Raw genomic sequence first — 17,984 nt, 5'->3', positions numbered from 1 at the left:
AACAGGGACAAAGAGGGGGTAAGAGAGAGAGAAAGATATAGAAAGAGATAGAGAGAGAGAGAGGGAGAATGGGTGTGCCAGGGCCTCCAGCCACTGCACATGAACTCCAGATGCACGCACCACCTTTTGCATCTGGCTAACATGGGTCCTGGGGAATTGAATCTGGATCCTTTGGCTTTGCAGACAATTGCCTTAACCACTAAGTCATCCATCCCTCCAACCCCCATTTTCTTTTTTATACATGATCATTAGTGTCTGCATTTTTGCTTAACTTTGACATTCCTGAATTTGTAAACTGGTCAAGTAATAGAAAAATAGATAAATGATAAATGACCTTTCAGTTACCTCCAAGAAATACTTTGTTCTCGACATGCCTAAATTTACTGAATATTCTCACAGAGAATGTTCCTGCTGTGACAAATCAAACTTTTCCATTTGTATATAAATGCCGTGGTAGAGAAATAGCTGTAAAACACATCTTCTTTCTTATCTTCTAGAAATTCCAGTGGACAAATATATAAAGCAGCCTTTCCTGCTTCTGTATATAGTACCCAGTGGCTTCTCATACACACGAACACTCTGTATATAGTACCCAGTGGCTTTGCATACATAGGAGCACTCTGTATATAGTACCCAGCGGCTTCACATACATACGAGCACACAGACACAGCATGCACAGCACACATATCTAAAGGAGCCATCTCTGAGTGGTGTGTGTACTCACGTCCTTTTCCCAATGCAGGCTGGGGCTGAGTTTCAACAGCATCTCTGCTGTGGACAATGGCACTCTGGCCAATATTCCCCACCTGAGAGAGCTTCATTTGGACAACAACAAGCTCATCAGAGTTCCAGGAGGGCTGGCAGAGCACAAGTACATACAGGTAACACAAAGCCATTGCTCACTGTAAGACATAGCTGGGCAGGGATGCTAGGAAGCCAGGAGCTTGCTTAGACATGCTTTCCGTAGTTGCATAGCTCAATGGAATGTAATCCCATGAACTGGGAGGCTTACTCAGTACTTAGTATTCACAGTTCTGAAAGTGTGCCATCAGAGTGCAGGCACGAGTAAGTTCTGATGATGGCCTTTTCCATATCTCAGACTGATGTCATATCTGGTCCCCACATGGCAGAAAGAGAGCTATTAAAAGAGCAGTGATCTTCATAACCTAGCCACCTCTCAAAGACGCATCTCCCAACACCACAATACCAGGAGGAGAATTTCAATATATGGATTTGGGAGAATTAATTACTTGCAAAGATACCATTAATATGTTCATAGAAATATTCACTCTTGTTTATGGAAAATGGGTTTGAATTAGTAGTTCATAATATTCATATGCTTTTAATGTATTCAAGGTAGTCACACATGGGCAGCAAGAGCTTTAGCCATTGAGCCCTCTCTCAGGCTCCTTGATATATTTTCTAGATAATGTTTTTTATAGTTACCCTCTGGGAAATCTAATATCTAAGTTTGGCTGGTGTTACAAAATGTATGTCTTTGCTGTCAAAAACTATAACGCATTTGTGATCTCATTGTTGTGGTTAAGTAGACAAAAACTCAAAGTCAAAAGGCATAGCATAATTTTCAGTCACTGGATTTCAATGAAGTGTTTGACATGATATAATAAAAACTTAAAACATTTTCTTCTTGAGGGTTAATTTTTCCCCTTACTGGGGTCCTTTGTGGTAGTGGTGAAATATAAGTAGGTGGAGTTTTAAATAATACTGACATATGAGGTTTTTAAAACTGAGGTTTTCATTGTTGCTGATTGTTTTTTGTTTGTTTTTTTTTTTTCTGTTTTGCTTTTTCTTTTTGAATGTTTGTAGTCTAAAATGGTCATTTTTACCTTCTGGATGCCTGTTTTCCCATAGCAATCAGAACACATTGTGTTATTCATAGAATCAAGTTAATAAGTTCCTTAGGAACATTTAAAGAATGAAATGCATTAGGAGAGGAGAGATAACCTTAATGGAATTTCAAGTGTTTTTCTTCATGGCTACATATGGAGTTTCAATGTATGACACATTTCTTAGCTTGAGTCATGGAGAAAGACACACTGCTGTGGAGTCTCTGCTGAATGTAAGCAAATCGTGTGGATATTTTCACATTTTGAAAAGACCTTATGCTTGGATTTCCACTATTTACCTTCTACAAAATCTTCAGGATTTCATATACTTTACTTTTAATTATTTTGTTTTAAAAATTATAAAGTCATCCCAGCACCACAAGACATTTTTTAAAACAATTTTCTTTCCTTCAAAATTCCCTTTACAATCATGTATAGTCAGTTATTTCTTCTTTGTTTTCTTTTTTTTTAATGAAACAAATTTTTTATTGCATAAAAAGGGAGAAAAAGAAGAATGCTAGTGCAGCAGGTCTGCATCCCAGAGTTCAGGGTCTCAAGATGCAGCAGCCCTTATCTGTTTGGAGTGTCACCTTTTATTGGAAATAACCACATGATGTTTATAGTAAAAACAGGGTCTGGAGTTAAAGCACAACATTACATATTGTTACACATGCCAAATCTTCAGTGAAATGTGTGAAACAACTGGACATCTGTCTTTTTTTTTTTTTTTTGGTCTCATGAAGACACATTCAAATCATTCAGATGCTTAGTGATAAATAAGATGTTGGTTATGGTCTTTTGTATATGCTCTTTATGATGATGAAGAAGGCATCTTCTATTCTTGATTTATTTGAAATTTTATCCCAAATTTTGGAATTTTCTTTTCAAAGCCTTTTTTTTTTTTTTTTTTCTAGGTAAGGTCTTGCTGTAGCCCAGTCTGGCCTAGAATTCATTATGTAGTCTCAGGGTGGTTCAAATTCATGATGATCCTCCCAATTCTGCCTCCTGAGTGCTGGGATTAAAGGTGTGCGCCACTATGCCTGGATGTTTTGTGTTTTTAATACGGTTATAAATTGATTAATTTTACTGATGTTAAAGCAGTTTTATATCCTTGAGCTAAATCATGCTTAGAAATGATATGCAGTCCCTTTATATTTTTGTTCAATATTTCAAAATACAAATTTATAAGGATATTTAATTACACTTTTGATAATATGTTTTCTAGTTTTGATATTAGAAAATATTAACTTAATAGAATGGAGGATCGTTTTTCCTATTTCACATGGAATACAACTTGCTTTATGTTTATAAAATAACAGGAGATAAACAAAAAGTCTCTAAAGCTGTGCTGCATTAGTATATTCTGAAATCTGTAGCTCTTTAGATCAATTCCAATTGGCATGTTGTTGCATTTGCTCATTCCATATCCTTTTATTAAAAGATTTTATATTTTGTTTTTGCACTAAAGATTTAACATTCCATAGTTGCAGAAACAGCTTAGTTGATAAAGTGCTTGAAGTGAAAACACAAAGAAGTGAGTTTAATCCCCAAATCCAAAAATTCTGGGTGGGGTAGCATGCACTTCTAATCCCAGCACTGATAAGGTAGATTCCTGGAGGTCTTTAGCCAGCCAGTTTAGCCTACTTTGCAAATTCCAGAAAAAATTGTCTCGAAATATTAGATAGTGCATGAGGAAAGATACATGAAGCTGTCTTGTCATCTACCTACCCATGGGTGTACATGTGTGTACACACACATACAGCAATGGTACATTCTGTTTGTGGTCTATGTAGAGCCAATATCAATACATAAATTAACATTTAATCACTCAACATACTTACTGAATACCTGCTCTGTCCTAATAGGCACTAAATATCCATTCATGGACAAATAGAACAGATTTGTACCTTGTGAAGCTTTTACTATAGAGAAATAAAACTGACAAAACCAAAAATGTATATATATATATATATATATATATACATACATACATACATACACACCATGCTACACAGTGAGAACTGCTATGAATAAAAACCAAGACACATAAATATGACAACAAGTGGAGACTTGGTCAGGGAAGATCTTCCTGTTAAAAGAAATAAATTAGTTACATGAGGCAGTAAGTCTCGTAGCTATCTCAGAGATTACTCTTGGTGGAAGAAGCCTGTGTGTGTACCTGCCCAACCGTGTGTGATTCTCGGGTATCAGAACCAGACAGCTGGTGTGTCCTGTGAGAGGATCTGCACTCAGCAAAGAATAGAATGTCCAAGCACAAAAGAGTTGAAGGTCATTGTGAGAACATAAGGTTTTTGTTGTTGTTGTTGTTTTTGTTTTTTGTTTTCTGCTTGAGAAGGGAAGTCACTAGATTGCCTAAGCACAGACGCAATGGCCACTCATGTCTGTTTTGCATGGCATTGCCATTCTCTAAAACCCACTTTTGGACTTTTTAAAAATGCTCTGAGAGGTCAGGTAACACAATGATCTTTAAAAAAGCAAAAGCAATAAATAAATAAATAAATAAATAAATAAAACATGCAGAGAACAATTAGAGCAATTTCAGTAAAGAAAGAAAGCCCTGCCTCCAACCCAAGTGTCAAGTTTAATGACAATATTTATATCCTTGGCATATGGAACATTCTGAGACATGGACGGATAAGGAAGGAAAAAGTAAATTTGGAAAGAAAGGGAGACATCAGAGGTTTGGTTTGAGAAGTGCTAATGTATTTAGACTAAAAGATAAGAATTTTGAAAAGAATATTGTTGTGAAGGGTTTCAAAGGGAGAGTCATCATTCTCTACTGTTTCACACTGCAGGTCGTATACCTTCATAACAACAACATCTCAGCGGTGGGCTCAAATGACTTCTGCCCACCTGGATACAACACCAAAAAGGCTTCTTATTCAGGTGTGAGTCTTTTCAGCAACCCTGTCCAGTACTGGGAGATCCAGCCATCCACCTTCCGGTGTGTCTACATGCGCTCTGCCATTCAGCTTGGAAACTACAAGTAATTCTCAAGAAGCCTTGTGTTTATAACATGGCAAAAATCCTGTTAACGTTGTTGCTTACACACACACACACACGCACACACACACATACACACACTAAAAAAAAAATTGAAAGCTAAGATACTAGAAAGTTAACTGTATTGAGGATGTGTTTCCCACATGACCTATTAAGTGTCAAATCAAATACACAGTTTAAATAATTGCCTGCAATAAAAATATTTTGCCTGCTATATTCAGAATCCTTTGTTAAAGTTTTCTGTAGATAAGAAGTGAGCTACTAAAATTTGGAATAACCATAGAGGCGGGCTTTTTAGTAAAGCTTCTCTGATTTAGTTTACAGAGGGACCAACTAAATCCCTTCTGTAATTCATAAACTACTAACTCTTTTGACAAAATAAAACACCAACCTCTAACTCTGTATTTATCTCTATTATTGTTGGCAAAGCCTCATCTGAATGTGTAAGTTCAATACGGGCTATGTAAAATTTTTACTAATGTCATTATATTGAAAAATAAATTTGAAAAATGCATTCAAAATTGATATTGTATAAAAGCTTAATTGTAAATTTCCTTTACTTTTTTTGGAGAGTTGACAGTAATTGCACACATGTTCAAGATTTTAGCTATTTCTTATACCCCTAATTTTTTACATCTGAATATGCCAATGAAAATTATCTATATTCAATATGAAGCCTAAATCCCAAAGCAGACTTATTCATTAGTATAGAGAAGCAATATTTTTGGCACAAATGTCTCAATTTTATTTTTTAATATTTTATTTTGATTTATTTCTTTATTTGACAGAAAAGAGGGGGAGAGAGAGAGAGAATGGGTGCTCCAGGGACTCCAGCCACTGCAAACAAACTCCAGATGTGTGCTCCTCCTTGTGCATCTGGCTAACGTGGGTCCTGGGGAATTGAACCTAAGTCCTTTGGCTTCGCAGGCAAACACCTTAACTGCTAAGCCATCTCTCCAGTCCTCAACTTTAAAACCATCATGAATATAATCAAATGGCTTGCCTGCACATTTACTGATGTATTAGAATATTTATTGCCTTAACCACTGATTTTATATGTTTATTTTAAGTAGGAGTTGGAAACAGCTATCAAATCAGGCAACTAATCAAGTGTTGGAGGTGGACTGATATCCTTAGAGTATTTACCACAGTACATTTTACATCAATACTGAATAGAAAGATATGTGAAGGCAGCTCATTTCTTCTACAAAGTTGGATGTGTTATGGTTGTAAATCCTAAGATAACAGTTGAAACTAGTTTAAGTCACAAAGAGGAGTACTATGTAGTCCTTAGGGACTTTCAGGAACATTCTGATCAGAGTTCTAGCAAGTTTCTCTGATGTTCTTTTGGCTAAGCCACCCTTCATTTTGTTGTTAGCCTGGTTTCTCTCACAGTTGCAAAATATGAATTCCACCTATGACTTCCCTAGCCTGAGCAGAGAAGCATAGGATTTCCAAATTTTGAGTAGGTATGAGTTTCTAAGTATTACACATTTTCCCAACCTTACAGAGTGAATAATGTTAATGATTTTTAATTTTTTTAAAAAATTTAATTTATTTATCTGAAAATGACAGAGAGAGAAAGGGGCAAAGAGAGAGAATGGTTATGCCAGGGCCTCCAGCCACTGCAAACAAACTCCAGACACATGCACCCCCTTGTGCATCTGGCTAACGTGGGTCCTGGGGAATTGAGCCTCAATCCCAGGTCCTTAGGCTTCACAGGCAAGCGCTTAACCGCTAAGCCATCTCTTGAGCCCAGTTAATGTTTTTGTTTTGTTCAGGGAAGTAAATTGATTTATAATTTATTTACTCCCCCATTGGTAAATACTCAGGAAAGTATAACTGTGCTTTCTCCTTTCTTGTAAGAATGTGTCCAGTGTGTGTGGGGGAGGGGGGCTGACTTTTTCTAGAAAGCTAGGAAGTAAATAATTTAGATAAGTAATCTTATTTATTTTTTAAATTTTATTTATTTGCAAGCAGAGAGATACAGAGAAGATATAGAGCGGTATAATAAGCATGGCAGGGCTTCCAGATGCTGCCATCAGACTCCAAATGCATGTGCCACTGTGCATCTCTGCCTTTATGTGGCCACTGGGGAATTGAACTCCAGTACTCGGGTTTGTAGGATAGCACCTTAGCTGCTGATCCATCTGTCCAGACTGTTAATTTTATTTTTAATTGTAGAATGGGGTCAGTATTTATTGAACCAAAATAAGGTATTGAAGTGTCCTGAGATAGATCCTGGTGGGGTTTCTGTAGCCAACTACTATAGAGACAATTACCATGGAGTATTCCTATCTCTGCCCCTGTCTGACCACAGATACGGAAGGGATTTGATTTCTTCACAGGGACAGTGCCGATGCATGACACACTTCCTCTACCTTCACATCACATAGCAGAGCCTCTCCTGACCAAACCCAATAGGAAAAACTATGAAGAAAACCGAGGAGATAAGGGTCAATCCAGGAGCAGGAGGAAATGGATAAAACAAGATGGTGGTGAATAACTAGCAAAAATGTGCAAAGTTGGAGTGACTTTCACAAGCTTCAGATACTTAGCACACTCAGAATACCTACTGCCTGTTTTGTCTGAATATTTTATTTTTATTTATTTCCTGTTAACGTTGTTGCTTACACACACACACACACACACACACACACACACACACACACACACACACTAAAAAAATTGAAAGCTAAGATACTAGAAAGTTAACTGTATTGAGGATGTGTTTCCCACATGACCTATTAAGTGCCAAGTCAAATACACAGTTTAAATAATTGCCTGCAATAAAAATATTTTGGCTGCTATATTCAGAATCCTTTGTTAAAGTTTTCTATAGATAAGAAGTGAGCTACTAAAATTTGGAGTAACCCTAGAGGCGGGCTTTTTAGTAAAGCTGGTCATAGGCTTTTATTGATTTGTCTGCATTGATCAGGGGTCCAAATACTTTAAACAAGCATATAAATTTTGGTCAAATGGTTAGCTGAACATGATTTTTCTTTATAAAATATCAGGTAATCTTTTCAGTGACCACAGATGGAGTACAGTCTCAAAGAGCAAGTGCTATGAAGATGGAATCATTTATTGGATGATATGTCTTTACCAGTTCCATACAGTGTTATATTTAACATTTATAATAGCTATGTGGGCCTGTGTGGACTTAATTTTTCTTAACTGATGAGAGAGTAGAGCTCCAGAGAAACTGAGTAACGGGCCTACAGGCATACAGCTAGTAAGTGTGAAAGGCAGACTTCATCAGCTCACTGTGATGCCTTCTGACATTTCAGAAGAGAAGGTGTTCATTGCCAGAATCACTCAGCATCCATAGCCTCTCTCATGTCAACAATATGGTGCAGAGATCTAAGAAATGAGTGATTCCACAAATTTAAATGTAACATTAGGGCGCTTCAGAAGAGATAAGTTTGTTTACAAAGAAATCAAATATGGGGAGGAAATATGATGGAGAATGGAATTTCAAAGGGGAAAGTGTGGGGGGAGGGGAGGGAATTACCATGGGAGTTTTTTTATAATCATGGAAAATGCTAATAAAAATTTAAAAACTGAACTTAAAAAACAAAATTAAAAAAAAAACAAAAAAACAAACTTAACTTGAAGCCAGGCATGGTGATGCACATCATTAAACCCAGTATTCAGCATTCAGGAGGCTGAGGTAGGAGGCTCACCATGAGTTTCAGACCATCCTGAGTATACAGAGTGAATGCCAGGACAGCCTGAGCTATAGTGAGACCCTATCTCCAAAAACAATTAAAACTAAACTTGTTGAGTGTAGTGGCACATACCTGTAATTCCAGCACTTCAGAGGCAGAGGTAGGAGAACCACTGTGAGAATGAGACTTTACCTCCAGAAAAAAAGGGGGTGGGGCTTGAAAGATGGCTTAGTGGTTAAGGTGCTTGCCTGCAAAGCCTAAGGACATAGGTTCTATTCCCTAGCACCCACATAAGCCAGATGCACAGGGTGGCACATGCGTCTGGACTTCATTTGCACTGGCTGGAGGCCCTGGCATACCCATTCTCTCTTTCTTTCAAATAAATAAATAAAATATTTAAAACAACAACAACAAAAAGAAATCAAATAAATGTATACAGCTATTCAGTTTTGAATATATTCTCTATTGTCACTGTCCACTATGGTATAAAAGTAGCACATGTGACTATGGTGTACTCGACGTGTGTTAATAAAATTAAATACTATAATACAAAGTTAATATTAGTAATTTAAATTTCAATAAACCTATCTATATGTCTGACATATTACTTAACTAAATTATATTGACTTCAAGAGTTTATATATTAATTTCACAGTTCAGAGTGAATTTTTAAAAATATTTTGAATATTTATCTGAGAGAGAGAGAAAGAGACAGAGAGAAAGAGAAAGAGAAACAGAATGGATGTGTCAGGGCCTCCAGACACTGCAAATGAAATCTAGACACATATGTCACAATATGCATCTGCCTTACATGGGTACTGGGGGATAAGACCTGGGTCTTTTGGCTTTGTAGGCAAGAGCCTTAACCTTTAAGACTTTGATCCTAGCAAATATATATATGGCTGTGTCAGAGCCTGGTGATACAACAATGGATAAGATGTCACCCCTGCACTTAAACGTAATAATAGTTTAATAGAAGACATACTAATTGAGAAACAACAGATGTTAAGAATTTATTAAATATTTGAAATACAGCAAATAATTGTGACACATCAAAATAAAATTCATGTAAATAAATGCAGGCTCCAGTAGTGGCTGAGAGGAATGTAGTTGTTTTGCAGTGGTAGCTGAATGATATAATGGAAAGTTCAAGACTTCACTGGCGAGGTAGAAGCTGGGGAAGAGTGCTGGAATATGTTGCAGTTACCACCAAGTTGCTGGCACAAAACACCTGACCAAATGCTGCTGATGGAAGTTGTTTATTTGAGAGGAAGCTCCATGGTGGCAGGGGAAATATGGTATGAGCAGAGGCTGAACACCACCTTCTGGCCAACAGCAAGTGGACAACAGCAACAGGAGAATGTGCCAGACATTAGCAAGGGGAAGCTAGCTATGATATCCATAGGCCTGCTCCCCAAAACACACTTCCTCAAGCAATGATCCGATTTGGAAATTGCCATTAGCTGGGAACCTAGCATTCAGAACACATGAATATGTGGAAACACCTTATTCAGACCACCACAATACATATGCAGAGGTCAATGAGGAGACTGGGTGGGGCTGTACTATTGACAGCTGAGAGTAAATTCAAAATCCAAGAGGTATGCCTCAGCCTATATTCTGATAAAGCTTTCATAAAAGTGAGTCTTACGGTTTGCATGTAAAAAGACCCACACAAGCTCAGTTGTTAAACACTTGGTCCCCAGCCAGTGGAATTGTTCTACAATGTTGTGGAACCTTTACTAGGTGGAGTCTAACTAGCAATCAATGTTTGAGGTTTATGTTCTGGCACAGATTCCTGTCCTGTCTTTGTCAGGCATGTATCATGATAAAAGTAACTAATACAGAGGCCTTGCTCAGCTTTCTTTTTCTTTAGTAGTGAAAATAATTCATTTACATTTTCATTCAAGAGAGCTAATGACTGTAGGGGAAGCTACCAACTTTCCCCTTTATGTGAATTTCCCACTATGTTCAAGAGAAGGAGGGGAAAGAGGAAGATTTCTGTGGAAGATAGTCAAGACCATATTCATGACCAGCATCATTTTACTGTCTTTGCAGAGCTGAGCCTAGAATGGTGTGTCCAGCTCTGTTGCTTCATTGAAGAAGATAGTTCTCATGTTGTAGCCTGCCTGTTGCACGAGTATTCCCCAGCTACCCTATTGCTTAAGTGACAATTGAGATTTCGAGGGAAGGGAAGAACATTTCATACTTGTATCTGCCATTAGATCTTTCAACCTATCTTGCCTACCAGCAAAGCTATTTCTAATTTTATTATATATTGAAGGAGAACATGGCCTGTTTCTTCAGAACCCTTGTTTTGTATATCAGCATAAATCCATTTTAACTATTATCTTTTCTTTGAAGTAAAGATACATTCTACTCATTGTCTTCACTTCAACATTTACTAGATGTGTATGTAAAGAAAATTATTTAGCCATTTTTTTTGCCTTGTTATCTCATATGTAAAATCAAAATGATAGCTCTACATTAATTCTAGCTTGGTTTATGGATTAACTTACTTTACACTAGGATCAAAGCCTGGTATGTGGAAGGGGAATCAAATAAGTTTGTTGTTATTGCATTTGTTATTCTTCAGACACAATACATATTGGGCTTCTGTCATCTCAAAGAAAATTCCTTTACACCAGGCCTACAGGAGAATCTGAGATTCTGAATTTCAAGTAAGTGCAAAAATGCTGACCCTTCTTAGTTATTACTCTGAGAAACGAGGCAAAATATTAAAAAAAAAAAAAGTCTTCCCCAGTCCTGCTGGGCCATGTCTGTCTTTCTTATGTTTCCTGTTTCTTTACCCTTATGAAAAGCCACCCCTGTACAGGGTTTCTAGCCATGCTATAACAAAGTAATTCAAACTGGGTAGCCTAAAAGGATAGAAATTTATACATTCCCAAGCTTGGAGACTAGATTTTCAAATTAGTGTGTGTTGGTAGAGTCACTATTGTAACTTGGATCTGGAGTGTGTGTTCCCTACTCTTCCCCACAAAGGGTTTTGCATATTCCTGCCACTAGTGGAAGGTGATGGAAACTTTAAGAGGTTGGGTCTGGTATGAAGCCTTTGAAGGGGACTGTGGGATCTAATCCCTTCTTGTTGTCATGTTCCACATCTAGGTCATGAGGTAAATGATTCTTCAACACTCATGTCATGATTTATGGCCCACTTTCCACCAAACCTAAAAGGATAGATTTTTTTTTTTCTCTTTATAAATTTATTTTCTCAGGTAGTTTGCTCCAGTGAGGACAAGTTCACCAATAGCTGTGTCTTGTCAGAGATTCTAGGAGAGGATGTGCCCTTGCTTCTCACAGCTCCCATGGCTCCAAACTCTGCCTCTATGTTCACATGTCGATCTTCTGTCTGTGTCTGTTCTGCTCTCATGAGGAGACCAGCTAGACTGTGGTTCAGCTCACTGGAATTCAGTGTGACTTGCCCTCAGTGGTTACAATGATGGTATTTTCTAATCAAGACATATTCCCAGACATTGCAGATATGATGTGAGCCAGTTTGTAGGAGGTGGCACCAATCAACTATTAATATAACTTTATTTTCTTTATAAAAACTGGGGTTTGGGGTGGGTTATTTTTATTAAAACTTTAGTTTGATTAATATGTGGATTATGTAAACTGAGGCAAACTTGCCTTTGATGATTTGTGGTTGGACCAGAGCCCTTCATACACACATTCTAGAGTATGCTACTCCACCTTCTATCTTGAGCACTTAATGTTTTGCTTATGTTCTTTTCCTGCATTTCTCATCAATGATCTAGTAGGAATGGCCATCATAAATCAGGCTTAACCCAGGCCTCTGCCTTTATTTCACTAAGTCATCATTATTATCTTTCATTTATTTATTTATTTTTTCCTTTCTGTTCTCCATTAGACTATGCTAAGGAGAGCCTTACCATTCCACAGTCTTGTTACTTCTGCAGATCCAGGACATGACTATCTTATCTTCATGTAAACAATGAACTGCCTAATCCCTCCAGTAGATTCAAACATTCTATCTAGCCAGGCCTGATGTAAGACTGCCCTGCCGAACTCTTCACAAGACACCATTGCCCTCCACATGTGGAAACCCTGCAATGCAGGGACTATGGGGTGTGGAGCTGAGGTTACAGCTGGTCCAGTCTTCTCTGCTGTTTTCAAGCTCCCCCACATATTGCTAAAACCTTTCATAGTGGATTCATTTGTGTATTCAAGCATACCATCTGTCACAAATCCATCACTGGTCTATGACAGCTAGTTTCATGCTACAAAGTATCATAATGGAAAACAAAGTGAAATCAAGAGGAAAAAATCCTAGTCTTATTAAAATTTTATGTAGTAATAAATATGATATAAAGTAAAATAAGCTTCTACAGCATTAACTATTCTGGACAAAAAAGGAAAATTCATATTCTCCCATCCCTGGCACATACAGGTGACCCACACACACAAAAGGCCTGGGGGTTAGTGAACTCCTGAGTGTATGAGACTCAAAAATGTGAAGATAATTTTTCTTCAGAACACCCACCCTAATAGGGACTGTGAGTACCTAAGGTAAGGCTTTCAGTTTATAAGCAATAAGCATCAAATCAATTCTAAAATGTACTGAAAAGTTTTAACAACATCCTATGCACGAGTCCTTGTTTGATATGCCTAACAGATTTACTTCGTGTATTCAACAGATATCCACTGTAGGCTTATTTTCTCTTGACAGTGTCACAGTACGTGAGGCATTTCAGTGCACAGAATAGCATAATAGACAAAGCAGGAATGAGAGGAATGAACTGGCAAGGCTGTATGCAATGGCTGAAGAACTATCTTTTATAGGAAGTAACACTTGAGCAGAGTTGTGGATGAAAAGGGCCAAATCAAGTGGGAGTGGGTGAGATCAAGTTAGGAAGATACATATCATGATCCAGAAACAACAGGAAGAGGGAACACATAAGACCAGTAAAGCAAACAAGGAGAGACATGGGAAGTCAGAGGAAGGAGGGACTGAATCCTGTAGAGCAGTGCTTCTTACACTCTTTCTGCTCATGATTGCTTTTCACCTGAGAAAATCTTATGCAAAAATGTATGTATAGGTTCATCAAATAAGTACATAAATCATATATTACTGACAATAAACCATAAAGAGATGTTTTAAAAACAGTTGCTTGTTATATAACATGTTCTAGTTTATTAAAGAGAAAAGCAAATTTGGGCACTAATGAAACAGATCTGTTTGAGTTTTACATGAAGAATTAATTCTAAGGTTGGGGAGATGGCTCCATGGGTAAAGCATTTGTAAAGTCAGCATATGAACTTGAGCTTAGACCCCAGCACCCACAATAGTGCCAGGGACTTGGAGACAGGAGGATCCCTACAGCTTGTTGGCTGGCTAATCTACCCAAATTGTTAAGTGCTAGGTTATTGCTTGTTTCAAAAACTAAGGTGGGGACTAGGGAGATAAGTCAGTGAGTGAAGTGGGTGCAGTGCAAGTATGAGCCTGTGAGTTTGGATCCAGAGTGCCCACAGCAGAATACCAGGTGACATGTTACATCCCAGCATTGGCAAGGTCCAGACAGGTAGATCTCTAGGGATTACTTGTTAGCTATGTCTGACCAAATCAGATAGCTCTAGGCTCAATGGAGATCTTACCTAAAAAAAAAAAAAATCAAAAATGGTGTAGAGTGACCGAGGTGGAAACCCAACATCAACCTCTAGCCTACACACACATACACATACCTGGACTTGTGACCAAACATATATAAACATGCTACATATATTAATACATGCAACATACACATGTACACACTCACACTCATGTACACACACATGCAAGCATGTCCAAACATATATAGACAAGTGCATATACCATCACACACAGAAACACACACAAAAGAATTAATTAAAACTAGATAAGGTACAATCCCAGCACTTGGGAGGCAGAGGAGGATCAAGACTTCGAACTTCCTTGGCTACATAGCAAGTTTAAAGCCTAACTGGCTACAAGGCCTCAAAATTGAGATAATTCCCCAGCCTCTGCCTCTCAAGTATTGAGATCATACATATGCACCACTCTGCCTGGCCAACCTGCTTTAACTATTATACAATGTGCGCATACAAAAATGCATCACATAGCATATAAAGCATTAAGTATTAGTTTAAATTAATATGCAAATTTTGTTTTTATGTATCAGTTACAAACATGAAACTTAAAATATAGAAACAAAGTTATATTGCACTAGCAGCCCACCAAACACTGATTATTGCCTGATTTCCACACTACCCCAATAAGGGGTCTGACACAGTCTCTCTGAGAAAGAAATTTAGAAGTAAACAATAAAACCTGGAGAAAAATGTCTGCTCTGAGTGGGACCTCAGTTTCTATGTTTTTGGCTGACTCATGCGGTTTCCCCACAAATTTAATTTTATACATTAACTTCCCCTTCCAGAAAATTGCTGCCTCTATTAGTATTCATAATGCTACTGTGTTTATTAGTGAGAGTTGCTATATCTCTGAAGGAGTAATTTAAAAATCCTCCTATTCATCCAGATGGTGGAGAAGGAGGAACATGTGAGTCAGAAAAGCAACATCCAGAAACATCTGGTCCCATAGCTTCGTTTATTGCTTCCTGGATCTCAGAGAAAGCTGTGTCCACTGATGTGTAGCTGGCCCGGCATTTGATCCAGATGTTTTCCCTCAAGTCAGAGCAGTCACAGGAAATTTGTTTAGCCTTATAATTTTTTAATCATGAACAGATATGCAGTATTTTGCATTTTCATTTCCTCTCAGAAGTTTCTTAGATATTATTTTAAATTTATTTTGTAAAGCCCGTTGCAGCCAGATGTGGTAGCACACATATTTAATTCCAGCACTAGGGAAGCTGAGGCAGGAGGATCATGAGTTCAAAAACATCAGTGTAAGCTATGCATCAAGACAAAATAAATAAATGAAGCATACGGAAAGATATCTTACATTAAATAATTATCTATCAGATGGATAAAAATCCACATATTATTTTCTTTATTTTATGAAAATGTAGCTTAGTTTTGTCATATTCCAAATCCTCAACAAATGTATGAATTAATATAATAAATAAATAAATGATCAAGCTAATTAAAATTCATTTTTGTCATAAAAGCATGTTTTTATTTATTTATTTGTTTATTTTTAATATTTTTTGTTCATTTTTTATTTATTTATTCGAGAGCGACAGACACAGGGAGAAAGACAGATAGAGGGAGAGATAGAATGGGCGCGCCAGGGCTTCCAGCCTCTGCAAACGAACTCCAGACGCGTGCGCCCCCTTGTGCATCTGGCTAACGTGGGACCTGGGGAACCGAGCCTTGAACCGGGGTCCTTAGGCTTCACAGGCAAGCACTTAACCGCTAAGCCATCTCTCCAGCCCAAAAGCATGTTAAGATTGCAAGAAAATACTCCCCAAACACATACATAAGTTCACACACACACATATACACCCATACATGCATACATACATACATGCATGCATTCACAAACTTTCTGTTGTGGAAAGGGGTAGAAAAGTAGATTATTTCAAGAATTTCCTTACATATTTCTCATATTAAGGTCAGGTCAAGTGACCATATGAGTTCTTCATAAGAAAATGATTAATGTAAGTTATTAAAAAACTTTCTGTAAATACTGTATATTAGAAGTCCATGCAAAATGGATTTAGCTAAAAGTTTATGTATTTTCATGGTTTTCTAGGTAATGCTATTTGCTTATAACTGCCAAACCACCAGCAAGTTATCAACCCACATTCAAGGCAGTCTACAAGCAATGGTTTTGTGAATGTGAACTCTTGAGAGAACAGACATTGCAGTGTTTTTATACAATTTTAAACTCACAAGAAAAAAACAAAGGGATGTTTAAAACTTGCAATAAAATCCTTATTCTTGAAGTTTTTCTTTCTTGGTGTCATCCAAGGAAGGACTGTTTTGGAAATGATGACAGGTCACAGCAAAGGCATCCAGAGGGAAATGTATACTGTTTATTTATCTTAGCAACCACAAGAACATTGCAAAAGGCCAGATTGGCCCTGTAAAATGTGTTATTAACATGTACAGTATGATTGCTTAGTTTGGATAAAGCAAGTCATTTCTGTGCTGATAAAGGCCACGGGTTCTTTTTTGCCATTTCCAAGGTTTATATACACAGGGAAAAAACACAGTTTTTATGAATTCCATATTCCTACATATAAGCTCTTCTTGAAGGAAATTGAATATGTATCTCTAAATGAGCAGATTCCAATACAAACTTTTGCTTGCCAGCCCTTCCAGCTCAACCTCATCAGTCTTTCTATCTCATTCCTTGCTTCATCCCTCCAGTGACTTGGGCCAAAATTCTTAGAGTCATCTTTGTGTCTCTTCTCTTGTTCCCAGGCCCTTTATGACAGGTCATCCAACCTTATTACTTTTATCTTCAGATCATAACCATGTGCCACATACTGTTAGCACTTTCTCCAGGTCAAAGCCCCAATCAGCTCTTCTTAAATATCTTCCTTGACCCGTTCCTGTCCTCCTATAGTCTATGTGGGCAAAGGCTTCGATCAGAGAAAACCGAATCAAGATATTCCCTGCAGACTCCTTCAATAATTTTTCTGTCTTATTCAAAGTAAAAATGAATCATAAAATGCACCTTAAAATCCTCACAGCACATCTTAAACATTATAGGATGTCATATAACTGAATTTGGGTTCATGAAAACTTGCAAGCAATAATAGCTTCATGAACATTTAATGAGCCAAAATGAATACAAAATCAAATCCATAATTAATCCAAGGTACTCTTGACATCACTTGTGCCTGTGACATCACACAACTCCATGGCAGTCTTGGTTTTGAACATATAAGATGGTACTGTGCCCTGGCCATTATGTCACTATTTTAAAGAGTTTTATATGAGTTGCTTGCTGACTTGAGTTTCAGAAAAGTCATTAAATGAGATTTGATTTGGGATTAGGAAATAATTTTCAGCATTTGCTGAAATGGCTCCAAACATACTTCTACTCTGTACTATATATGATGTGGTACTCTAAGCACTGATGAATATATAAACATAATAATGATCAATTATGTAAAACATTCAAGATGCTCTATTCCTGCAGTACCATGTATTCATGCAGTCTCAAAAAGAAATTTGTCAGTCAGGTGAAGCACATCTAACTCCTTAAATATTTATTTCATCATGGTATATCTTCAAAATCTTTCTAGCTTTTTTGAACTTTGCAGTGTATTATTGGTGTTTATCTATTGTACAACAAATTTCCAGAATTTATTTCTCCTGTCTCATTCTTCATGCATATTGCTCAACCTCTCCCCATCATGACCTCATCACCTTTCTCGCAGTCTCTTGTAAGCGATATTCTGCTCTTGACTTGTATGTGAGGTCAACTTTATATATCACAGAGATGAGTGAGATGATGCATATTGTCTCTATG

The 17,984-nt window shown here is 37.4% G+C and overlaps 1 protein-coding gene across 3 annotated transcripts in view; it reads left to right on the top strand.

Annotated features, from left to right (window-relative positions):
- Nucleotides 1–5,085, top strand: part of Dcn (decorin) — a 33,164-nt gene extending 28,079 nt beyond the window's left edge. For all 3 annotated transcript variants that reach the window (XM_004650172.2, XM_045153045.1, XM_045153044.1), the window contains exons 7-8: nucleotides 743–881; nucleotides 4,664–5,085. In XM_004650172.2, coding sequence (XP_004650229.1) covers nucleotides 743–881; nucleotides 4,664–4,858 — 334 coding nt within the window. In that variant the 3' untranslated portion in view covers nucleotides 4,859–5,085. The remainder of the gene's footprint in view (nucleotides 1–742; nucleotides 882–4,663) is intronic.
- Nucleotides 5,086–17,984: the final 12,899 nt, after the last annotated feature.

This window comes from Jaculus jaculus, chromosome 6 (assembly GCF_020740685.1).
Source record: "Jaculus jaculus isolate mJacJac1 chromosome 6, mJacJac1.mat.Y.cur, whole genome shotgun sequence".
Lineage (NCBI taxonomy): Eukaryota > Metazoa > Chordata > Mammalia > Rodentia > Dipodidae > Jaculus > Jaculus jaculus.
This window is presented reverse-complemented; position numbering and strand designations above follow the sequence as displayed.